Below are 23,652 nucleotides of genomic sequence, written 5' to 3' on the forward strand. Positions count from 1 at the left end.
GTTAAACCGGGAGGGTGAGTTGAATGTGGGATGAAAGGTTGAGAATGCAGGAGAAGAGAAAATGCCGGGTGGTGTGCAGCTTGTGCTCGGGGGAAAGTGACATGGAGTTTCTACCACGGACCGGGGCCGGTGTGTCTCGTGCCGATCAAAGCCGCCGTTGGACCGAATGAAGAAGAGCACGGGCGGTGTCCGGGGATAGCTAACTGTCTTAAATGGTTTGGGGTCTCAGCCGGAAGAGCAAGAGAAAGTTACATATATATTCCGGTGTTTCCGTCTCGAGTCAGCCGGCAACGATAAAGACAAAAAGCACACCTTCCTGCCGTCCGGTTGCCGTCTCAAATTCCTCGGCCAGCACCGTCACGGCAACGAACCCCGACCCCGGTTTCTCTCCGCATTTCCCCGTTTCGTTCGTCCTGTTCCAGGCCTACGGCGGTGCAGCTGCTAAACCCGCTAAACCCTATCTGGTAGTTAAAGCGGCCCCCGCACTAATTTGGGGTTGTGGGAGCCGACCACCAAAGAAAGCCGAACTCCAAGTGTACGTGGAGATGCCGACCAAACCTCCGACGAGAGGAAGGAAAAAAGACAATCGGAAGCCCAAATCTTTTTTTGGTTTATTTTATCTGATTTATTTTGCTCTGTTTTCTTTTTTACTTTCTTCTTTCCCGATTCCCGATTTCTTGTTCTCCTTTCTAGTTCTGTTTTTCTTTTTGGTCTACTCAGACCGCGTTTGCACAGCAGGTTGTTTTGATTTCATTGGCGAAGACGTTCACCTTTCCTCCGTGCGCCGCCTTTTCCCACTGCGCCGCCCCTTTCCAAGTGCTAGACCTCCGAGGCATAAGGCAACCGAAGTGAAGTGGCCGCTTTGAGAAAGGAAAACTCGACCCGGGGACCCGTCGTCAAGTGCTGGCCGTTACCGTGTCTAAGAAAACTTGCGGTCTCGCCCTGCATCCAACGATCCCGCCGCGATTCCACCTTCTCTTCTCTCCTCAGTATTCCAACCAAACATCTTTTTCGTCCATCCGGGCTACGACGAGGACTTCATGTCGGCGACATTCCTATCCCTCCCCTGTCTCGATGATGGCGGTGTTTGCTTTGACACCGCCCTTGTGGCCTGCGGTCTCATAGCCTGCAATCAATGGTCCGGCTTCTTCTCCACCGACAAGCTTGGACAGACACGCGTCGACCGGCCCGCGGACGGCATTCTTCGTGGTCACCCATACTACTACTTCCACCTTCCGACACCGGGGTCTGAGTCTCCAGGCGCCACCTCTTCCGATCCCACATCTCCTACGTCACCATATCCCATCACCCCCCGCTTCTCGGACTAGACCTTCCCGCATCACGACCTCCCCGTGCACTGGGCACGCCTGCAACTGCAAACGAATGCAAACGTCCAGCCCATGGCCGTAGGCCAGCGTGCCAGCTTCTGCGTTGCAACTAACTATTCCCACGGCGTTGACGTCGCGCGCTGCGTCCCCCCCAACGAGCACGAATGGTGGGATCGTAACCTGATGGACCGGTACGGCCGTTCCTCCATGCTCCCCTTCTCTACACAATCCCAGGACTCCCCGGCGAACCTAGTGCCCCTGCGTTCCGCCTTCCACCGCGTATTCGACGAGCGTCACCTCTGTTTTGCTCCCAAGGTCGTGGACGGTTCAGATTTTGACGACTGTCGACGAGAGAGATCTGCCAGCGCCTGCTACCTCCTCCCAGCCTCCCCGGAACCAAACCCGCCTCCTGATCCACGATCGTTGTCCCATCTCCCAACGGTCCAGGTCGCGGGCCTCTGGCACAACCGCGGCCTGCACGCTTTCCCCCCAGGTCTCTCAAAAGAGTGTCTTTTTGCACGCTTCGCCTACACCATCCTCAGCCCCGCCGTCTTTTCCTCCACTTTTCTGTCAGGAACCAGGGTATCCCGGTGTCTCCGCGTTTGGGAGCCTGTGGTGCAGATCACGAACACCAAGATATTGGGCTCTGCTGATTGCCGGAGGATAGCGCGCACGGTTTGGTCTAGGCATTCTGGCGACGGCGACGAGGGCGGATGCGAGGTGGAGGGCGGGTTATTGGCTCAGTTTGACCCGGATCCTGCTTATGCGACAAACGGGGACGAGGAAGAACGGGGGCGTGGGCGTAAGCGTGTTTTGATGTCGTAGAAAACTAACGAGAAGTGAAATTTGTGACGGACCTACTCCAGGACCCCGTCCTGTTAGGGTTCAGCTTTGGTTGAAGGTAATCTTGCAAGGGTGTTTAGGTTCGGTGCAGCCAAAGGGTGCACAACAAAGACTTGTCTCAACAGTAGGCTTTCGAGCTTGTAGCGAACTGTAGTTGTGATTGCTAACTGGAGAACTCCCAGAGCTCTCCAGAACGAGTGACTATATACCTAGCTAATTCCAGGGTGCTCAGTGTGCTCAGTCTGCCCTTGGCGACTGAGCTCACTGATCACTGTCGAGCTATTGTTATCCTGATTGGTGATCTTTACCTGGTGCTCAGTGTGCTCAGTCTCGGCTTGGTGACTGAGCTCACTGATCACCTCGATCACCTTCCTGGCTCCCTGATTGGTCCTTTTAATGATTGCCTCGGGGCGTCCCGCGACCCGAGGTCCCTCCTGTTGGCATATTCGTGACACAACTACGCCATCCCCCCAAGAGAGGAAAATAAACGGAAGATGAAGATGAGAAATACTTACGAAATGCTTTATTTATTATTTTTTTTTTTGAGGACAAACAAAGATTTAGCACTGTTATGTATTGTCATATATCACATATCGGCACACAGAAACACACCAAGTGACGAAACAACGCTTATTCCACATTCGCTCAATCATAACTATCATAATAACCCTGACGGGATTCCCTCAGAAACAGGAGCCAGCATTTTTGCGGCATAAAGGTAGCATACATCATCAGCCACTTAAAAAAACACACACCATTCACCCACACCCAAGCCAAACCAACCGCCTACTCCTTGCGGATCAGGCTGTCAAACAGGGGCTTGAGGCTCTTGGCGCTCTTCTTGGGGTAGCGCTTCTGGTCGTTCTCGTAGTCGACGTAGGTGACGCCGAAGCGGGTCTCGTAGCCCTCGGCCCACTCAAAGTTGTCCATGAGCGACCAGGCCATGTAGCCCATGACGTTGACGCCGTCCTCGGACGAGGCCAGGGCCATGGCGCGGACGTAGTCGTCAAAGTACTTGACGCGGAAGTCGTCCTCGACGATCTGCTCGAGCGACATGTCGTTCTCGCCCTTGAGTGACGTGCCGTTCTCCGTCACGTAGATCTTGGGGTACCCGTACCGCTTGCTGAGCCAGTTGAGCAGGTCCCGGAACCCCTGCGCGTGCGGCCGCAGCCAGAAGGACTGCGTCTCGGGCCCGATGCAGTCGCCGTTCTTGTTGTAGAAGAGCGTCTCGAGGTTGCCGAGGAAGTCGTCCTCGGGCGGCACGCCCTTCTTGTGCTTGATGTAGTTGGCCGTGTAGTGGTTCATGCCGTAGAAGTCGTTGGAGCCCTTGACGAGCGCAACCTCCTCGGGCGTCCACTCGGGCAAGCGGTCGCCGAGCTGCTTGCGCATCGACTCGGGGTAGTGGCCGAAGTAGATGGGGTCGGCAAACCACGAGATGGCGAACTCGATCTTGCGGTCGCACGCCTCGACGTCGAGCGGGTCCTCGGGGTCCCAGGGGAGGGTGGCGTCACCGTTCAGGGTGATGCCGATCTCACCGCCCTGCGTGGGCTTGAACTCCTCGCGGTACACCTTGACGGCCTTGCCGTGGGCGACCAGGAGGTTGTGGCCGACGATCCACGGCTCGCGCGAGCTGTCACCGACGGCCGACTTGGCGCGGTTCGACGTGCGGCCGGGGGCGAAGTAGCCGCTGTTGTAGCCCAGGATGGACGAGCACCACGGCTCGTTGAAGGTGATCCAGTGCTTGCACTTGGGGATGGCCTTGAACATGACGCGAGCGTAGTGCTCAAAGTCGGCCGTGAACTCCTCCTTGTTCAGGAAACCGCCGTAGCGCTTGTCCAGTCCGTCGGGGATATCCCAGTGGAGGAGAGTGATGAAGGGCTCGATGCCGGCGGCGATCAGGTCGTCGACGAACTTGACATAGTGGTCGATGCCCTTCTGGTTGATGGGGTCGTTGCGACCGCCGATAGGGATGATACGCGACCAGGCAATGGAGAAGCGGTAGGCGCGGGCACCTACAGACTTGAGCAGCTCAATGTCCTCCTTGGTGCGCTTATACGAGTCGCAGGCGACAACACCGGAGCTACCGTCGGCAATCTTGCCGGGGATAGCGCAGAAGGTGTCCCAGATGGACGGGCCACGGCCATCCTCGTGGATGGAACCCTCGATCTGATACCTAGTAGGGGGGGAGATTGTTGTCAGTCAAGACTTCAAAGGTTGGTGCTTCCTCCTGAAGCTATCTAGGTAGATAGGTATCAGATAGGATAAGACAAAAAGTAGACTTACGAGGCAGTGGCAAAGCCCCACTGGAAGTCCTTGGGAAGAGACATTGTGTATTTGAGATGGTGTGGGAGGGTATGAAGGGAGAAGATGAAGACGAGAGAGTGCTTACCAGGACCTTGAGAGCCCGAAGGGGGCGGCTTGCCCTTCTTTAAATAATCATGGAAACCATCACCGCTGTTTCATGCCATTATCCCCCCCAATTCTCCCGCGCGCTTCGGACCGTCAACACCGAGAGAGCTAGGCATAGACTGATGCGAGATGCGGGCCATGATCCAGCTAGCCGTGTGCAACGTTTGCGCACAGCCATGAACCATCCATGAGTGATGCGCGTAGCCGGGGTCCCGACAAGGACCCGTGGACCCCCCACCGCGGGGTAAGATAGCCCTGGTAAAACCGAGTCCAACGGAGCGCCGTCAGTGGTCGACGGCCAGTGACCCGATGGTTGATGTGGGAAAGCATGCAGGGCCCTGTCAAAATGCACGAAATTGCGGAGAACAGGGCTCGAGCCGGGGCCAGAAACCCTCGAACCCCACCAATCCCACCAATCCCACCAACCCCCAATAGGAAAACTGCCCAGCCCTTGGGCGCTCGGAAGAACAACCCGAAACACACCTTCTCGAAACAAAATCGAGCGTGGCACTCCGGGTACCCAGGTACCTTACATAAAGAGGCTCTTTCGGCCGAGAGCTGCAGGAGCTCCAGCATCGACATATGCTCTCCCACTGCTCGGAGATGGCCAATGCCCCCCTCAAACCCCCGCTGGATGATGCCGAAAGTCGCTCATGCTGCTCTCTCCACCCTAGAATCTGTTTCCGGAATCACGGCCCGTGAAGGGCCACAGCAAGGACCTTGGCTGGGTAAACTTCGGTATAACTAGGGGTGGCTGCGGCCAAAACATGGTCACGAGCAGGGGCGTCGTTTTATGCAGCCAAACCACGGCACCACACCGCCCGCGCCGAGACGAGCCTCTTTCAACCGCCAACCCAAAACATGGTTGGCAATCGCTTGCATGGCACGGCACACCGTCGCTAGCTTTGACTAGCGATCGCGTCTATCTGGCAAAACTCCGGAGCGGTTCGTGCAGTGGCCAGTCGCTTCCTACCGATGGCTAAACCCCGGCCATTCTGGCGATTCACAAAGCTTCGCTCACAGTGGACCGAAGCGGCTGACCACGGTTCGGCCGCCGGCGTGAGATCCCGTCAGCGAAGGGGGTGGACGACTGCTTTAAATTCTTATGAGCGACGGCAATACCGGCTGCCCATTCCGGAGCATGAACATCGATGGCCTGTTTACTTGGGTCATGGTGTGTAAGTCGTCAAACGGCTAGACTGCTGTGGCCATGGCAACCACTCCGGCAATTCTTGTTGTTTTTGATTGACGATCTCTACCACCTCAAGTAGGTTACCCACGCGGCTCTGTCGACCCATCATTGCCGCCCGGGACAGCCTGAAAACCATGAAACGTTACGAGAGCTGCCTCCAAGTGACAAGTCCAACCAGATGTTCGAAAATATGTTGGTTCCTGCCTTCATAATCTCCGGCTACAGTCCCCTGATTGCCCAATCATCCCTCCAGGTAAACGCCAACTACGCCGATCGACCTCTCGCGACGACCTGCCAACCGTATAGGGCTTGGTGCATGCGCCCCGTCCCGCGTTGGGGACTGTTTTCGCCTTGATCTTCGAAGCGAGCCGCATAAGCCCCCCAAAACCACCTAACCTCCCGGCAAATAGGAGATAGCCTAGCCTTTTGCCAGGCACAGAACGCAACACTCACTCACGACGCGCTTCCCTCCATCCTTTCATCCTCAACGGCCCCCTCAATCTCCTCGGCCTTCCGTTTTCGCGGACTCTCACCACTGTCATCATCATCCCCACTCCACTCAACAATCTCCCACTCAATCCTCACTCTGCCCTTCGGAACCGCAGCCCTGCCCCTGGCCTGACGCAGAAGTTCCCCTAGTCTACTCCCCTCGGTAAGCGTATCCAGCCACGACAACACCCCAACACTCCCCACCACCCCCTTCTCCTCCCCAGCAGCGGCACCAGCGCCAGCCGCGGACGACAGGTTCTGGCTCGGGCTCGGACTGGGACTACCACAGGGCAGGCCCAGCCCCGCCAACAAGCCCAGCTCCTCCAGATCCGCCAAGTCCTCCGGCAGCAGGCTGCCGAGGGTCAGGCAGATGAAGTCGGCCTCGGCGGGGGGCGACTCGGACCAGAAGGACAGCGGCGTGCCGCAGAACCCGCAAAAGTACCGCCGAGTATGGCCCTGCCATCCTCCTCCTCGATCGGTGCGGTCTCCTCATGCTTCTGTATCTTTACCCATGCCGTTCCTATTCCGTGTTCAGAGAGCTCGGGTGGGGTCGTATGCCCGGTGGATCATGGCGTTTGTTTCATCGAGTTGTTTCGGGAGGGCGGTTCAGCGGTAGTATCGAACGAGCACTAGAAGGTAGGCGGTCAGCGCAGTGCCCATGCTTGAGCCTGTCGCCCGGCGGGGTGGGGGTGGTTAGTTAGGTAGGTTCTTTTTATAACTAGTTGTTGGGGGAGTGGGAGGTGGCCTACGATGTGAAGGGTGCGGGTGGAATAGGATCTGGGCGGTTTGCGTGGCTGGTTGGTCTGGAGGGAGTTGGATCATGTAGAGGTTGCGGCCGCAGTGGCAGCCGCCACGGATGGGACGGTTGAAGCTCATTGTTTGTGCGACTGTTTAGGTAGGTTCCGACGTCTTACGCTCGGAAAAAAAACAATAGGCTCGGAATTAATGGTAGCCTTGGTGTAGGATGATGGTTGCAGGTAAAAAAGTTTTGCGAGCTTCGAAATATGTCGGTTGCTGGTCGATGACAACACCGGTCGGCCGATCGCCTGGTCCTTTCAAGATGATGATCGTTGGCAGTCGGGCCAACGCAAAGCAGCCAGCCCTACTAAGCTTAGGGACCGCACGTCTTGTGCAAGAAGTTAATGGTGAAAGCACCCAAAAATGCTTCGTGTAATTATCCGAACCCGATCAAAGATCGTTGGTGGTGGGCAGGCATTTAATTTACATCATGGGAGAGACCATCTGGATAACTAACTAATGGTTCCATCACTTACATCACCGATTTTAGTTTGTGCTGGGGGGGCACCCCCACATTGGCGGTGCGGAGCTTTCCGTTTGTGGTTACCATACACCAAAGCAACTCCAGGCGAGGGGAGGCTCCCATTCCTCCACGCTGGAAGACCCTCTTCCCGAGGCAGGCCAGATGTGTTCTGGAAAAGTCACAAAAAACATCGGTGTGTCCGAAGAAGGAAAGTTGGTTCCTCCATTGATTTGCGAATTTTCCAGTGAAGCGATGGGTTTGACATGGGTTGCATCATCTCTCGCCAACATAACTATGTCAGAAACTGGGACATAACCGTGTAAATTACAAATACGTCGTACCGATTATGATCCATTGCTCGACCTACTTCCAACGTGATGGATAAACGGTCAATAAGCTTCGAAAATGGTCAGGAATAAATCCAACCTACTTACTTCCTTCTTGAGACCAATTCACTGTTTAAAGCCTTTTCGGTCTGTGTATCATGTTATCAAGTTGCTCTGTCGGCGATGCACAAGCCGGGAAGCTGGTAGTGGGTCTTGACTGACCGCCCGGCAGTTTTGGCCGCCGAGCCTTCCAATTTAGCTCCTGTCGCGTCGACCTCTCCTTCACACGCGCCAGGCGAACTCCAACTCTGCATCTCCCAACTTTCCATCTGTGGATCGGATCCATCGCTCAATCATTCCACATCCAAGAGCGATAAAATAACGCGAAATCATGGCAGCCATGTAAGTCTCAAATTTTAGGTTTCCACATTATTTCCGTGCAGCCCTCCAATTCCGTCGCCCACAGCGCATTCTCGGTTCGACGGACAGGTAGCTGACAAGCCGCCAGCGAGAGCTTCGATAACATCCATCTGGACTTATCCCGAGAGCATGGCAAGTGCAGGTTTGCCGAGAACGGCTTGGGGTGGAAGCCCGCGGGCGGCGGCGATACCTTCACCCTCGACTCAAGCAACATCGGTGGCGCACAATGGAGCAGAGCGGCCCGAGGCTACGAGGTGAAAATCCTGCAGCGGAATTCAGGAGTTCTTCAGCTGGACGGATTCCAACAAGAGGTAGGGATGACGCGGGCGGGTGCGGGCGTGGCGGACATCGGCTGACTTGGAGCAGGACTATGAACGCCTCAGCAAAATATTCAAGAACTGGTACAGCGCAACCCTCGAGAACAAGGAACACTCGCTGCGCGGCTGGAACTGGGGCAAAGCCGAGTTTGGAAAGGCTGAGATCTCGTTCAATGTGCAAAATCGACCCGCGTTCGAAATCCCATACTCGGAGATATCCAACACCAACCTGGCGGGTCGCAACGAAATCGCGGTCGAATTTTCTGTCGCTGACGCGGGCAAGTCCAACGGCCAAAATGGCGCCACACCGGGGAAGGGCAAGAAGGCCGCGGCCGGGAGAGACCAGCTCACGGAGATGAGGTTCTACATCCCCGGCACAACGACTCGGAAAGAAGCCGAAGGCAGCAATGCTGGGAGCGGCGTGGACGAGGAGGAGAAGAGCGCCGTCACCCTCTTCTACGATACTCTTATTGAGAAAGCGGATATTGGGGAGACGGCTGGCGATACGATCGCTACCTTCCTGGATGTCCTGCATCTCACACCAAGGTCCGTAGCACCTACCCTGACATTCTTCTGTCTTGTCTCTAACGGCCGTGTAGAGGTCGGTTCGACATCGACATGTACGATGCCTCTTTCCGCTTGCGGGGCAAAACGTACGACTACAAGATTCAGTACGAGGCTATCAAGAAGTTTATGGTCCTTCCCAAGCCCGACGACACCCACTTCATGCTGTGTATCGGCCTGGACCCGCCCCTTCGGCAGGGTCAAACGCGGTACCCATTCCTCATCATGCAGTTCAAGCAGGATGAGGAAGTTACGCTGGATCTCAACCTCGCCGAAGAGGAGCTCAACGGCAAATACAAGGACAAGCTGCAACCCCATTATGAACAGCCTCTGCACCAGGTTGTCGCCTATATCTTCAAGGGCCTGGCCAACAAGAAGATCACTGCACCCGCAAAGGACTTTACAACGTACGTTTTCCCAACCCTCTTGTTGACCGAAGAGTTGGCCTGCTGACACGCTTCTAGACACCGCCAGCAGTACGGCATCAAGTGCTCGATCAAAGCGAGCGAGGGTTTCCTCTACTGCTTGGAGAAGGCTTTCATGTTTGTGCCGAAGCCCGCCACCTACATCTCGTACGACCAGACGCAATCCATTACATTCTCCCGTGTGAATGGCGCCGTTTCGGCTCTGTCGACGTTCGATATCACGGTGCACATGAAGTCCGGCGCGGGGTCCTCGCAATTCAGCAATATCAATCGTGAGGACCTGAAGGCTCTCGAGGACTTCTTCAAGTTGAAGGGTCTGCGTGTTAAGAACGAGATTGATGAGGAGACGACACTTATGGCTGCGGCCCTGAGAGACGAGGCCATGGCCAGCTCGGACGAGGAGGTCGTCGGGGCTAAGGCCGACCGTGGCTCGGCGGATGAGGACGAAGAAAGCGTGGACGAGGACTTCCGTTCTCAGACCGAGAGCGACGTTGCTGAGGAGTACGACAGCAACCACGAGAGCGACGGGTCTGGCAGTGCCGAAAGCGATGTTGACAACCAGGTCGATGACGATGACGACGAGGACATGGACGACGACGACGAGGACGATGAGGAGGAGCGGCCGAAGAAGAAGAAGAAGACTGGTTAGGTGACAGTGGAGATTGATATTTCAGCCCAGATTTCAGCGAGTGGCCACGCGGACGTTTGAAGAAGACGGCTCGGGTTCGATTTGAGTGAAGTTTACAGGATGGCGTTGGGGATCGGAAATCAGCAGCATGAGGTACCATGCAAGGGTTTGATTGTATAAAGTTTTGGTTGGGTAGACGACGATGTACGAATCAGAGGAGGCATCGAGTTTCGGAGCGTCATACACTCTACTCTGCCCACATATCTGTACATCGAGCGGGTTGTTGCAGCCGGACAGATGCTTGAGAAGGTGCAACCATTGCCACTTAGCGAGGTACATCCGCTTGTGACTGATACAATGCGAGTGGCCGAAGTATGATCCCATGAGAGATTATTTTGCATATCTTTTTTTTTTTTCTCTCTTTTGTCTTTTCTCTCACTTCATTCATACCGAGACCTGAAGCTGGGCTTCTCTTACCGGAATTCCGGTCGTTGATTCCTTCGGCTCTTGCCGAGCTAAATTTACCCTATCAGAGAAAATTGAAGGCCCAGGCCAACATGGACCGTGCGTCATAACCCCCCACCATGTTCACCAGACTGTGCGTGAGCTGTCCATTTTTTTACTTTTTCGATTTCGGTGCCCCACCTGAACCCAGTCGCACTGCACGGCATTCCTCAAGTCTTTGTTCGGCCTTTGCTAACAACAGCTCCTGCAACCTCGCCCATTCTCCCTATCGTGATTACCGTTGATATCGACCTCACCGCCCTATACTGCACTCCCTCAGATCAATTTCCCTGCTCTCTTATCACCGTAACTTTGCAGACGATGGTGGCTTGCTAAAGGAGTTGATTCATGTGTGGCGGGCACTGCATTTGTTGTTGACGTTCCTGAGAATGCCGAATACTTCCACCTTCACTACCTATCTGCTCGGGGTATAGCACTTCTTGCAATCACGCATTCAACCTGCTGGCATTATAAATCCACTCCAAAAACATACATTACCGTCTGGCAATGGACGCCCAGGTGAGTGATGTCAGTCGCGTGATTCCCCGCTGCCTGACCTTGCTGCCCCGCTATGGCAGGGGATGGGATAGAGTCACAGGCTTTGTTGTCGATGCCAACGGTGTCGACACCGCCATGCGGCCCCTGCAGTTCTTTAACCATTCTTGCGGAACCCGAACCCTATTAACGACCCGTCCTCTTGTAGATCGAGAATGCGATCGAGATCGCCTGGGACCCTACCTCCGACCAGGCGCTCAAAGGCCAAGCCTTCGAATTCCTGAACCAACTCCGCACCGATCCCCAGGCCTGGCAGGTCTGCATCGCTATCTTTACCCGAACCCCCCGAACATCCCCCGTTGTACGGCTGGTCTGCCTCGAAATAGTCAACCATGCCGTTTCCTCGCAGATCCTCGATGGCCAGGGCCTCGGTTTCCTCAAACAGTCCCTGCTCGAATACGTCGGGCGAGTTTACAGCGGCGACGCCCAGGATCAAGTCGACCCGGCACATCTACAGAACAAACTCACACAAACCTTGACCTATCTATTCGTCGGTCTGTACAAGGAAGGTTGGGAGAGCTTCATCGACGACTTCCTGGCCCTCGCCCAAAAAGAAAACAACCTCCCCGGGGTGGTCATGTACCTGCGTATCCTGGGCTCGATCCACGACGAAATCGCTGATCTTATGCTGAGCCGATCGGACAACGAGGCGAGGCGCAACAACGACCTCAAGGACTTGATTCGCGAGCGAGACATGCAGAAGATTGCCCAGTCCTGGCAGGATCTGCTGGCTCGGTACAGCCACCAAAACGACGGCGTGGTCGAGACAACGCTCAAGACCATCGGGAAATGGGTGAGCTGGATTGACATCCACCTCGTCATCAACCAGGAAATGATCAGCCTGGTGCTGCCACTGGTTGGCAGGACACACGCCGCCGGCAGCGGAGACAAGGTCAGGGACGCGGCCGTGGACACCTTCACCGAGATTGTGGCCAAGAAGATGAAGCCCAGCGACAAGGCTGAGATGATTACGTTTCTAAACCTCCGTGAGATCGTCTCTCAGCTTCTGGCGAGCCCGCCCCTCAACGAATGGAAGGGGACGCCGCGATACGACACGGACCTCGCCGAAGCTGTGGCCAAGCTGGTCAACACCCTCGTAGCTGATGTGGTCCGCGTCCTGGAAGATGGTAAAGTCGACAACGATACGAGGGGGAAGGCGGAACAGTTGCTCCGCGATTTCCTGCCGTCCCTTCTGCGTCTCTTCTCGGACGAATACGACGAAGTCTGCTCGACCGTGATTCCCTCCCTCACCGACCTCCTAACCTTCCTCCGCAAGGTTGGACAACTGCCGCCCACTTACTCCGAGATGCTCCCTCCGATTTTGAACGCGATCGTTTCGAAAATGAGGTACGATGAGACGTCGAACTGGGGCAACGAGGACGAGCAGACGGACGAGGCCGAGTTTCAGGAGCTGCGCAAAAAGCTTCAGATCCTTCAGAAGAGCGTGGCATCTGTCGACGAGAATCTGTGCATAGATCTTTTGAGCAATCTGGTGGCGAATATGTTTTCTACTCTTGAACAGCAGGGTTCCCAGATGGACTGGAGGGATCTGGATCTGGCTCTGCACGAAATCTACCTCTTTGGCGAGTTGGCACTGCCCAACACGGGGCTGGCCCAGAAGAGCCAGCCAAACCCCCTCGCTGCCGAACGACTGGCCGTCATGATGAGCAAGATGGTCGAGTCAGGTAAGGAACCATCATGCCCTATGCGTTGACTTTTACTGACATGTGTTGCTAGGCATCGCCAACTATCACCACCCCGCGATCCTTCTCCAGTACATGGAGATCTGCACCCGCTACTACAGCTTCTTCGAGGACCAGCAGCGCTATATCCCGCAGGTGCTCGAGAACTTCGTCCGGTTGGTGCACCACGACCATGTCCGGATCCGCACGAGGTCCTGGTACCTCTTCCACCGATTTGTCAAGACATTGAGGGCGCAGGTCGGCAACGTGGCCAAGACAGTGATAGAGTCCATCAGCGATCTCTTGCCGATCAAGGCCGAAGTCCCCGGCAACGACGCCGACGACGATATGTCCTCGGATGAATCCGATCACTCGGCCGATGCCGTTTTCAGCAGCCAGCTCTTCTTGTACGAGGCGATCGGCTGCATTTCCTCGACCTCCGCCACCCCGCCAGCCGATCAGGGCCTGTATGCGCGATCGGTCATGGAGCCGCTCTTTTCTGACATGAGCGTGCACATAGAACGTGCAAAAGCTGGCGACCCGCAGGCCGTCCTACAGGTGCACCACATCATCATGGCCCTGGGGACTCTCGCCAATGGCTTTGCCGACGCCCATGCCGCTCAGCAAGGCAAGCGGCCACAGCCCCACGAGGCTGTCTCCAACGAGTTCTCGCGGGCCGCGGAAGCGATTCTCATCGCGCTAAACGAGCTGAATGCTATCGGCGACGTCCGCGCCGCGTGCCGTTCAGCCTTCTCGCGGCTCCTGGGCGTCTTGGGTGCTGCGGTGTTGCCGCAGCTGCCGCAGTGGATCGAAGGGCTGCTGTCCCGCAGCTCCAGCAACGACGAGATGGCCATGTTCCTCCGCCTCTTGGAGCAGGTCGTGTACAACTTCAAGTCCGAGATCTACAACATTCTCGACGTTCTCCTGACCCCGCTGCTCCAGAGAGTCTTTAGCGGTCTGTCGGATCCCATCAACGGGACAGACGACGAGATACAGCTGCAGGAACTCCGGCGCGAATTCGTCTCCTTCGTCCAGGTTATTCTGCACAACGAGCTCGGCGGGGTTCTCGTTAGCGCCTCCAACCAGGGCACCTTTGAGTCTCTGATCTCGTCCATCATCGACATCGCAAAGACCCTGACCCACGGCAATCTCGTGGCCAGCCGCGTTGCCTTCAACGTCCTCAGCCGCATGGCCTCGCAGTGGGGCGGTCCGGACGTCGCCACGATCGGCGAGAACCCAATGACCACAGGGGCGCCAGCGCCGGCCATCCCCGGGTTCGACCAGTTTATGATCGAGCATTTCCACGGCCTGTGCTGGACGGTGCTGCAGGATGGCGGGTTCAGGCCAAACACGGACGCGCAGTCGCGCCAGATCCTAAACGAGATCGCCGGAATACAACAGGTCATCTATTCCAAGACGGGCGACGCCTTCGTGAACCACCTGCAGGGTGTCACCTTCCCGCAATTAGGGATTGATGGGACTGAGTACCTGCGGTTACTGACCACGTCGCGGGAGAAGAAGCCGGTCGTCACATGGTTGCTGGGGTTGTTGAAGGGGAGGAGGTAGATAATCGGGTAGATAGACAGATAGATACCTGGCTGCCCTATTACGCCTTGACTCGCGGTTGGGATGGGCAACGGAGCGAATGTATTTTGCTGTTGATTGATAGCTGCCGGGCTTTTTCTCTTTGGCGTGTATATACTGCCCCTGGGCAACATCACAAAACAACAACTGTGATGTCCAGTATATATGTATCAAACTTGGTGTCTGGGTGGCTAACTCTCGGCCTCTTTTCTTTATACGATTATTCCTCAACACGCCATCTTGTCTCTGGTTCTTCCATCTCGTCGCTTCTCTATCAGCCTACCGTTGTGCTTCCGTCTATTGATGTTTTGATTGATGTGTTAACCCTCCTACACTACTGCCGTTCCGCTGAGGCATTTCTACCGTGCAAATAAATGGCCGCCCTTACTCGCCCATTTCCATCTTTTATTCTTTGGTTTGTATCATTTTCGTTGCCATTAGCCGCCTCACGAATACTACCCTTACCCCTTACCCTTTTTGTTTATTCTGGATATAAGGAGCACACACTTTGGTAAGACATGACACAATTGCCCATCGCGAGAAACGGATGGTGTTTTGGGGATGAGGACCACAGCAAGTGAAGGATTGGTTGGAAAAATATGGATACGGTTCAACCGCGGCTGTAGCACCGTGGTGTTCCAGCAGGTATGCACTTGGACTTCTAGTCGCCTATTGTTATTTGAACTGGTAATATATGAGCCGAGGTTATGTCGGCCCTTTTTGAGATATTGTTCAACCGCAGATATCGTGGTGTTCCAACGTGTAGTTGGGCTATGACCCATCGTCACCGACAGTGCCCAACTGCTCCTCTTCAATATCCGGCTCCCAGCAGGAGCAGCTGCCAATAGCTGGCGCCGGAGCGCCCTGCGGCCCGCCGCCACCACCGGCAACCTACGCCACCTTTGCCGAGGCTGACGAGGGTATCAAGGCTCATGCCCTGAGCAACGGATACAGCCTCACAGTCAAGGAGATCTGGCCTCGAGGCGCTGACGCAACACCCGTTGCTAACGTCAATGACGAGGCTGGGAGAGTCCGGGCATCGATGACCCGACTCTATCTGAGGCGTGCGTCCATGATCTTTGATGTTTCCTTAGTTATCTTTAATCAATCAATTTTCATCAAGAACTTGCTGCACCCACCCCTTTCTTGAGGTATTATGTGAAGATGATAAGTGCCCTTCTAGGAGGGATAAAAGCTTAATAATTGCCTTCTGATAACTATACTAAACGTAGTTAATAATAGGCAATTAGTATGTGCGATAGATTCGCGAGCTCTTAGAGTAACTAGTTGAGGTAGATACAGATAGGTAACGGGTATCTATATTTTCATACTCAATTAGCTCCCTTGACCGAAACAAGGCTGTCATCTGGTGGACACTTCATCAATGCTTCCCAGCTAGCTGATGTTGATTTCAGCTATACATGGTCACTAATCTAAATTACTTTTACCCACATAATATAGATATGCCAAAACTCTACCCAGTTTTCGATAGCACCACGCTGTTCTACGAGTGGGTTTTCCAGGGGCGGATTCTCCTCTGCTCATGGGGGACATTCTTCTATCAGGAGGGGATCTTTTTTGCTGTGAGGGAAGCTTCTAGCGCTGTGGGGGGACCTTCTTTTGCTATGGGGGGTTCCTCAGACTGCTGGTGAATCTTTTGTTGTCGGAGGTCTGCGACTCGAGCGCTAAGCTGCTCATCCGGACGGTCGGGGGCTTGTATGCTTCGCCGCGGTTTATCGACCCAGTGTACTGGGAGTGGATGCGCAACCGGTTCGACTCGCGCTGCACGCTTGGCCTGATGGGGTGCCGGAGGTGTCCATTCTCGAGCCCACTCCTGCGCCAGCTCCCCTCCTTGAGCCCACTCCGGCGCTAACCCCCGGCGATGGCATCGACCCCCTGGCGTTCCTCATGCCCGACGGGCACTGCGGTCGGGGCCGCGTCAACGGGCAGGAAGGAAAATGGTGGGTCGACGGGGAGCCGGTGCCACAATATCCGTACCGAAAGCCACCCTGCCGCCGCTCGACGAGAACGATGTCGGGGAAAACATCGAGTACGAGAACTCGTATTTGGCCGGGATGCCGGCCGAGTCTTCGAACAAGGAAAGGGGTATTGAGCAACAAACGATTGCTTCCCACAGTCCACGATCATACCCGGCCCTAACCAGTCTCGCCGCTGCCCGCCACGGCAGTGTTGTTCTGATGATGCTGCAGAATGGTGCCGCAAGTAGATGAAGTATTCTCGTCCCGGTGCTTACTGTCAGTCAATCTTCCAGGATCTCCAAGACGTAAAAAAAATACCAACTTCATTCCACAATTCACATGAACTTCCCATATGTGTCGATGTGTCGAGGACTTGTTTGACAACACCGGAGTTCTGGCATACCCTTGGGTACCATAACCGGGCAGATCGACACGGACGGACATGGCACAGAATGCCCAGCACCCAAGATCAACTTCCCAAACGTATTTGGTACAACCATCGTATTTCCTACGCCGAGGTACCCAGCTACACTACTACCCAACACATACAACGCCAGTCAACCCGCATCATCCCCGGACCGACTGGACTGATGATGGATTCACCCAGCCCTCCCGTCCCCTGACCAACCCTTCCCCCCCTTCCCTCAATCCACCAAAATCCGCCCCTCCAGCTCCCCAAACCGGCCCAAAAACGCCGCAAACAAGCGCACCGCGCTCTCCACATCGCCCGCGCCGCCCATCTCCCGAATACTATGCATGCTCAGCTGGGGGTTGCCCATATCCAGGGTGCGCAGGCCCAGCTTGGCCGACAGCATGGGCCCGATGGTGCTGCCGCAGGGGGAGTCGTTCTTGACCACGAAGAGCTGCAGGGGCACGCGGGCGGCGCGGGCGACCTCCTGGACGAGCACGATGCCGGGCGAGTTGGTGGCGTAGCGCTGGTTGGCGTTGATCTTGATGACGGGGCCCGCGTTGATGGCGGGCGTGTGCTGCCGCTCGTATTTGGCCGCGTAGTTGGGGTGCACGGCGTGCGCCATGTCGGCGGAGAGGAGGAAAGAGGCTGCGCAGGTCTGTTCGAAGGCCGTGGATGCGGCGAGGTCTGAGGCGGTGGTGGTGGTGTCGTTGCCGGGAAGGACGGACAGGCGGCGGAGGATGGCCGGGAGGAGGTTGGAGTCGGCGCCGTGGGCCGAGAGGGAGCCGATCTCCTCGTGGTCGAAGCAGGCGACGAGGCGGATGGTGGTGTCCTTGTCGAGGGGAGTTGATTCGACAGAGGAGATGATGCCCTTGACGCTGCAGAAGGTCATGTTGAGGTTGTCGAGGCGGGCCGAGAGGATGAACTCGTCGTTGAGCCCGCCGAGGCATGACTTCTGGGTGTCGTAGAGGATGAGCTCGAAGTCGACGATCTGGGAGACGTTGACACCGGCGTGTTCGGCCACGAGGGACAGGAAGGCCGGGTGGTGGCGCTCGGGCATCGCCGCCAGGGGCTGGAAGTCGCCCTCCGATCCCGTCTCGGCTTCGGCCGTCTTGTTCAGCTCCGCCGCGGCCAGGCCGGCGATGGGCAGCATCTCGTCTTCCTTATTGGGGTCGAAGTTGGTCTGCCGGTGCAAGTGGATGGCCAGAGTCGGGATCCTCAGGATCGGCTTGTCGACCTTGACCAGCTTCTGCACGAACTTGCCCTCACCATCGCCCTCGCGCACCAGGACACGACCCGCCACGCTCAGGTCACGATCGAACCAGCTGTGCCAGATACCGCCGCCATATGTTTCGACACCAACTTGTAAGTAACCGTTCGCGGTGCGCTTGCTGTTGGGCTTGATACGAAGGCACGGAGAATCTGTGTGGGCGCCAACCATGGCAATTGGGTTGCCCGACTTCCACTGCGCGCCGACGGCAAAGGCCACGACCGAGGAGCTATTACGAGTCGTGTAGTACTTGCCGCCGGGCTTGACGATCGAGGCCCAGTTGTCGCGCTCCTGGATCTTGGTGAAGCCTGCGGCATCGAGAAGGGCGGCGGCTTCGGCGACGGCGTGGTAGGCTAGTAGTGGAGGTTAGCACATAGTGTCGCGCAACCTCGGCGATGATGTTAAGAGATAGTCAATGGCAAGAAGAAGGGCAACGTACGCGTCGGCGAGGCATTGACAAAGTCGAGGAACTCGAGGGCAGACTTGGAGGGAGCCATCTTGATCTTGGCAGGACCTCGGCTGGCAGCGGATGCGGATGCGGATGCGGGTGAAGTTGGAGATGGAGTTGGAGGGGCGGAAGCGAGTGCGGATGGGGATGCAGAGGGAGATGCGGGTGTGGTAGTTGAAGAATAACAACGTCGATGCAAGAAGATGGGATTTGAAGTTAAAGTAGAAGCAAAAGTAGAACTCGAACTTGATCTTGGACTTGATCTTGACGCCGTCGTCAAAGTCACACGAGCAACTCGCGACGCACACAAAGTGGAAGTGAATAGAGGTCCTGAGCTGATCGAACCCCCAACTGCCTGCAGAAAATACAACGTGGGGAAGACTCGGTTACCCAGCCTCGGGATATTTCTTTGCATCGAGGGGGAGGAAGCCATCCCGTGCCAGTTGCCTGGTTAGGTGAGCTAGGTAGGTTCCTCTTGATCATCGACGTGGGGTCAACCTGGAAGTCCACACGCACCACCACATGAATGCACCACACAGAGCTCACTCCTTGCACACTCTGCTGCGGAGACTTTCACACAAAGGTCCCACTTGAGCTGTGCCAGGTGGGGCCAGTTAGTGAGCTTCTTCACAAGGAGATGTGGCTGTGAGGGTTGCTTGGTGTCGTGGGTACATGAAGACACTATGGCTACCTTAGATATGGTTGCTCCATCATCAAAGCTGTATTGTACGAATATGTTGGACAAGCTCACCAATGGACTTTAACATCGTGAAAATGCACGAGAAAGAGACGAAAGCGCAAGAGGCAGATGTGGGGACGAATGGCACTTAACTGCCGTACAGCCAATCAATGACCCATTAATGCTAATGCGCCCCATTAATCTTGGCATCCTACGCACGAGCCACAATCTGCTCTGAGTTGGGAGCCACGCCCGCCACTGGGGCTCACTGGCGGGCTGGAAGGTTCAGAAGTTGACGAAAGCTTCAGCAGGCAGGGGCCCCCAAACCAGCCCAGCCCATCTCCCCGGGTCTTCGATTTATCGGCCAGCCACCATCAAGACCTGGGGGGTGGGGGACGGAATGGAATTGAGGTTATTTCCCAACACCTTTCGCCGAAATAACCTACTTCGTGCTACTGCCATTTCATTTTTGGGCCGCATCGCGAACGAATGACCCTCTGCCGCGGCCTCGCTGCAGTCACGCTCTTGCTGACTTGCAGAGCCATGATGACACTGACGGGTGTCTTGTTTGCCGGATGACTCGTGGTGGTACTACATCCATACACAGCACATACCTGCATACGTCTCTTCTACCACAATACGTGTGTGTTGTCAGATTTGGGGTTTGGGGTGTATGAATGCACAGTTGCGCAATCCACGACCGCGCCCTCACATGGCCAGTCAGCTGCATACTTTCAGCGTCGCTTGTGAGCCTTGCTTCTGCTGGGCCCGGTTCAGCTCCCTCCTGCGAGACCGACGGACCGTCGAGTAGCAGCGCCTCGTGTAACCTCGGAGGCGCGCAGGCGGCAAATTTCCAGGCGCCTGCCATTCCGAACATTCAGGTGAGCTGAACACTGGCCGGTTTCGCCGCTGACTTTTCGAGAGCAGGATAACTATAGCATTCGCAGTGTAAGCTTGTGCGGGACATTATTCAAGTCATCCCTGTGAGCTCCATGTCTACTACAGTAGAGGGGGCCAAAGCTGGCCGCCTCAAACCTTTGAGCGAAGTTCCTCCTGCCCCCACGACACCAAAGCAGCTCGTGTAGCTGCCGTCTGGGCTCCCTGGACACGGCCGTGCTGAGGCGTCCAGACGAGAGACGGGCTAGACGGAGAAACCCGATCCCCGGAGATTGAGACGATCATGGGCACAAGTCGGGAGGAGATCGAGAGGCGTCTCCCGTTCGGGAGTCCCCTCATGTGTCAACTCATCAAAAGAGGCAAGGGAAATCACGGCGCAATTCCAAAACCGCCACCCAAAGGAAATCTCCCATTGGGCTTCTTCACCAAGCACGCTGCACGTCTGTCCTCTGTCTGATCGTCAAGATGTGGGGCGAGCTGTCGCGCGGATCTGGAAAGCTTCGACGGTTGCGACGGTTGGGGCCAATCACTTGGATCCCCCCGCTGGCTTGTCTGAGAGAGGAAGGGGGAGGGGGGAGGTGGCGGCCAACAACCCACCAACGATTCCCCGCGTTCCATCCCGTCCCGAATTTCACCAGCAACCCGGTCCCGTCACCAACGCAAATCCAACAACTCCCCATCCCGTCAGCAAATAATCACAAAGGCAGCAGCAGCACACAGCAAAAAAAAGCTGATACAAACCAAAACACGCCATTCCCCAGCGGGATGGAAACCCCTCCTCCAAAGCCAGCAAAAGGGAGTAGAAGAGGGCCCGCCGTCTCACGCAATTGCTATTCTCGTCACCCGCGCCCAGCCGGTGCAGGGATTTTCCGATCACTCACCCCACCCCCCGATGGGCCCCGAAGGCCGGCCGGACGCACTCATTGGCCGGACAGGGGCGGATAAGCCACGGGAGACAGGGGGGAGAGAAGGGAAGGGGGGCGGCGCTCAGAGAAAAAGAGAGCTGTCGCAGGCCCCTTCGCAGCAGGACGCCCGCCGCGCCGGCCAGAAGCGGACAAGCGCCGTGTTACAGCTTTCTTGTTCGCCGCCGCTGCTGTGTTGGGTGTTGCTGCTGGTTGTTGCTGCCGTTGCGACCGCTGCTGCTGAAATCCCCCCGATTTGGGGCTGGCCCTGCTTTTCCATCCCCCCGTCCTTCCCTTCTTGAGCAGGAGCAAGCTGCGAGCGAGCGAGCGTGCAGAGGGAGGCCGAGAACCCCCTGGCCCTGATCTTCGATGTATGCAACCCTCCCTCGCCGTTTGGGAAGGGGGGGTTATCCGACTTCCGTAACCGTTCCTGGCCCGAAATTGTCATGAGGTGCTTGTTGGCCATTGATGGTGACATATGGTTGAGACCGGGATTTTGGAAGGGGGGTTGGTATGGATGCGCATGATGGCTGGATGGATTATGAATGATTTGTGGATCGCGGGAAAAAAAAAGCGGATGAGATGACAATGACATGACAAGCTCAAGGTTTGTTGCGGGTCCTGTAGCCTCGTGCTGGAAACCGTGCTCTGCGGGTATTTACCATCCATGTCGGGCGGTGTGGTGTGGTGTTGGAAGAGAAAGGGAGAGTGAAGAGCGGCGTGTATCTGGCCAACGAGGGGGCTCGCCCACCTCCTCCCACCTCCACCAGCAAATCGCCAACCAACAGCGACATGACGGGGGGCAAGGGGGCAAGAGCAGGCAGGCAGGCAGGACCTCACCTCAACCTCCCGACTGTTTGCCCTGTGCCCGTCCCTGAAATTAAGAAAAAAGAAAAACTCGGGCGAGGGGAAGCAAGCGCAGCCTTGCGTGCGACGATAGTTAAACCAGAGCAAGGTGTGCGGCGAAAGGGGCCATGTCCTGCAGGGCGTGGAACTCGGTCCAGTTGGAATACAGCCGGACAGGCCGTGGCGACGGGTCAAATTGGGCGAACTCTTATCTCTTGAATTTTTTTGGGCCGTGTCTCAGGGACAAGTCGCAGATTTCAAGCCCGAATTTGGGTGGTGGTGTTGCGCATTGAGCTGCCCGAAGACTTGCTTGCAGCCCGGTTACTGAATATGGACGGGTTGGTTGGTGGTCGCCGAGAAGCGGTTTGCAACGAAAAGCGAACCATCACGGCGCTCCGATTCGAGTTTTGGTTTTGTAAAAAACCGATCGGTTGCTCCCTTCCAGCATCTGAATCCTAAAGACAACAAGAATAGCATCTATGCAGCAGCGTGTACTGTGTATTGTTAATGCTCAAACTAGGATTCCATAACGGGCAGGATAGAGCGGCCAAATGCTGTTGGCGGACAAGGATTGGGGATGTTGAATTGCCGGAAGGATTTGGGACGGGTGCCGAGGACACCATTTCCCTTTCACGGAAGTCCTCGCTTCTCGAGATTTGCGTGGAAGATTTCCACACATGTTAGTTTAGTTGCAACTAGTTATTTGGAAGCCTGGCTCGTCTGCCCATCTCTGGTCCTCGAGGGGGCGGAGGGCTTTTGTTAGCATTACGAGGGCAGCGAAGGAAGGCAGCAGAGAGCACCAACAATGTGACGCATCTCAAATCCATCCAAGCTTTGTTTTGGACCCGCAGCCTGCGCACAGACAGCCCAAGACCGTTGCTAGCGGGGTGGTCCCCTGCCATGTCTGACAGGAGGATGCTGAGCCTTTGCAACGTTTGAAGAGTGGGATCCTCTGGTTTCGCGCCAAAATGGCGAGAGCGGGCATTGCGATGGTTGGTGTATCTTGTCGTTCGGTTTGTTCTATACAGCAGATTAAAAAAAAAACAAAAAACAAAAAGCTAGTTATCCATACCTTTCGTCGCCCGTCGCTCGACCAATAGTCCGAGGACCACGGGGCCAGAATAGGTTTGTGGAACAGGTTTGTGGTTTGGCGGCGAGTGGATCGATGCGTGGCTGAGCCAGGGTTATCCTGGCTCTGATCCCAACCGCTGGATGGAGTCGGAGTCGGGCGAGCGACAAGAATTGCACCCTCATTTCGCCAGGACGGCGGTGTTGTCGAGGAACGCCGGGCACAACTCGCTAGGTATGTCAGGCGGTCTCAGGGTTAGGTAAGGCTGCTGCTGGCAATGAATGGAAACAAGAAAACAGAACTTTCGGTGAGATGGGCAAGGTTAGAAAAACGGGACATTTGAATTTTTGGCGGGAGGGGGGACACCAGTCGGTGCGAGGATGACCACCTTCAGCCTCATTCGCTCCGGCCACTTGACTGACTGCCTTGTGTGCGAAACTCGGCAAAAGCATCCGGGAAATGCAAATGGAAGGGGGAAAAAATAAAATCATTCGTTAACGATTAGAAAATTACAGCGTTTTATATGTATTTTCGAGCAGTGCTCGCGGGACCTCCACAATCAACTACGTGAAAATCGGACGGACCTTGTGCTGAAAAGCTCAAGCAGGTGGTGGTGGTGTTGAGGT

The 23,652-nt window shown here is 55.9% G+C and overlaps 9 protein-coding genes across 9 annotated transcripts; 6 read left to right on the top strand and 3 right to left on the bottom strand.

The window, feature by feature from the left end:
* Positions 1–1,400: 1,400 nt before the first annotated feature.
* CHGG_05641 (uncharacterized protein) lies at positions 1,401–2,623 on the top strand (the record flags this gene model as incomplete). The annotated part of the gene is made up of 2 exons (XM_001221735.1): positions 1,401–2,130; positions 2,385–2,623. 2 exons carry the CDS (start codon positions 1,401–1,403, stop codon positions 2,621–2,623), a joined length of 969 nt encoding a protein of 322 aa, XP_001221736.1.
* Positions 2,624–2,957: 334 nt separating this feature from the next.
* CHGG_05642 (uncharacterized protein) lies at positions 2,958–4,498 on the bottom strand (the record flags this gene model as incomplete). The annotated part of the gene is made up of 2 exons (XM_001221736.1): positions 2,958–4,344; positions 4,455–4,498. 2 exons carry the CDS (start codon positions 4,496–4,498, stop codon positions 2,958–2,960), a joined length of 1,431 nt encoding a protein of 476 aa, XP_001221737.1.
* A 1,057-nt stretch (positions 4,499–5,555) lies between these two features.
* On the top strand, positions 5,556–5,901 carry CHGG_05643 (uncharacterized protein; the record flags this gene model as incomplete). The annotated part of the gene is made up of 2 exons (XM_001221737.1): positions 5,556–5,754; positions 5,852–5,901. 2 exons carry the CDS (start codon positions 5,556–5,558, stop codon positions 5,899–5,901), a joined length of 249 nt encoding a protein of 82 aa, XP_001221738.1.
* A 324-nt stretch (positions 5,902–6,225) lies between these two features.
* Positions 6,226–6,774, bottom strand: CHGG_05644 (uncharacterized protein; the record flags this gene model as incomplete). The annotated part of the gene is made up of 2 exons (XM_001221738.1): positions 6,226–6,407; positions 6,771–6,774. The coding sequence occupies 2 exons, from the start codon at positions 6,772–6,774 to the stop codon at positions 6,226–6,228; spliced, it is 186 nt and encodes a 61-aa protein (XP_001221739.1).
* Positions 6,775–8,239: 1,465 nt separating this feature from the next.
* Positions 8,240–10,223, top strand: CHGG_05645 (uncharacterized protein; the record flags this gene model as incomplete). Its single annotated transcript, XM_001221739.1, has 5 exons — positions 8,240–8,250; positions 8,357–8,522; positions 8,635–9,186; positions 9,273–9,556; positions 9,614–10,223. 5 exons carry the CDS (start codon positions 8,240–8,242, stop codon positions 10,221–10,223), a joined length of 1,623 nt encoding a protein of 540 aa, XP_001221740.1.
* Positions 10,224–11,213: 990 nt separating this feature from the next.
* On the top strand, positions 11,214–14,509 carry CHGG_05646 (uncharacterized protein; the record flags this gene model as incomplete). The annotated part of the gene is made up of 3 exons (XM_001221740.1): positions 11,214–11,225; positions 11,410–12,946; positions 12,999–14,509. 3 exons carry the CDS (start codon positions 11,214–11,216, stop codon positions 14,507–14,509), a joined length of 3,060 nt encoding a protein of 1,019 aa, XP_001221741.1.
* A 617-nt stretch (positions 14,510–15,126) lies between these two features.
* On the top strand, positions 15,127–16,758 carry CHGG_05647 (uncharacterized protein; the record flags this gene model as incomplete). Its single annotated transcript, XM_001221741.1, has 6 exons — positions 15,127–15,135; positions 15,294–15,536; positions 15,770–15,776; positions 15,989–16,175; positions 16,273–16,488; positions 16,665–16,758. The coding sequence occupies 6 exons, from the start codon at positions 15,127–15,129 to the stop codon at positions 16,756–16,758; spliced, it is 756 nt and encodes a 251-aa protein (XP_001221742.1).
* Positions 16,759–17,150: 392 nt separating this feature from the next.
* CHGG_05648 (uncharacterized protein) lies at positions 17,151–18,682 on the bottom strand (the record flags this gene model as incomplete). Its single annotated transcript, XM_001221742.1, has 2 exons — positions 17,151–18,538; positions 18,625–18,682. The coding sequence occupies 2 exons, from the start codon at positions 18,680–18,682 to the stop codon at positions 17,151–17,153; spliced, it is 1,446 nt and encodes a 481-aa protein (XP_001221743.1).
* Positions 18,683–22,925: 4,243 nt separating this feature from the next.
* On the top strand, positions 22,926–23,369 carry CHGG_05649 (uncharacterized protein; the record flags this gene model as incomplete). The annotated part of the gene is made up of 3 exons (XM_001221743.1): positions 22,926–22,970; positions 23,083–23,260; positions 23,326–23,369. 3 exons carry the CDS (start codon positions 22,926–22,928, stop codon positions 23,367–23,369), a joined length of 267 nt encoding a protein of 88 aa, XP_001221744.1.
* Positions 23,370–23,652: the final 283 nt, after the last annotated feature.

This window comes from Chaetomium globosum, genomic scaffold (genome assembly GCF_000143365.1).
Source record: "Chaetomium globosum CBS 148.51 scaffold_3 genomic scaffold, whole genome shotgun sequence".
NCBI lineage: Eukaryota > Fungi > Ascomycota > Sordariomycetes > Sordariales > Chaetomiaceae > Chaetomium > Chaetomium globosum.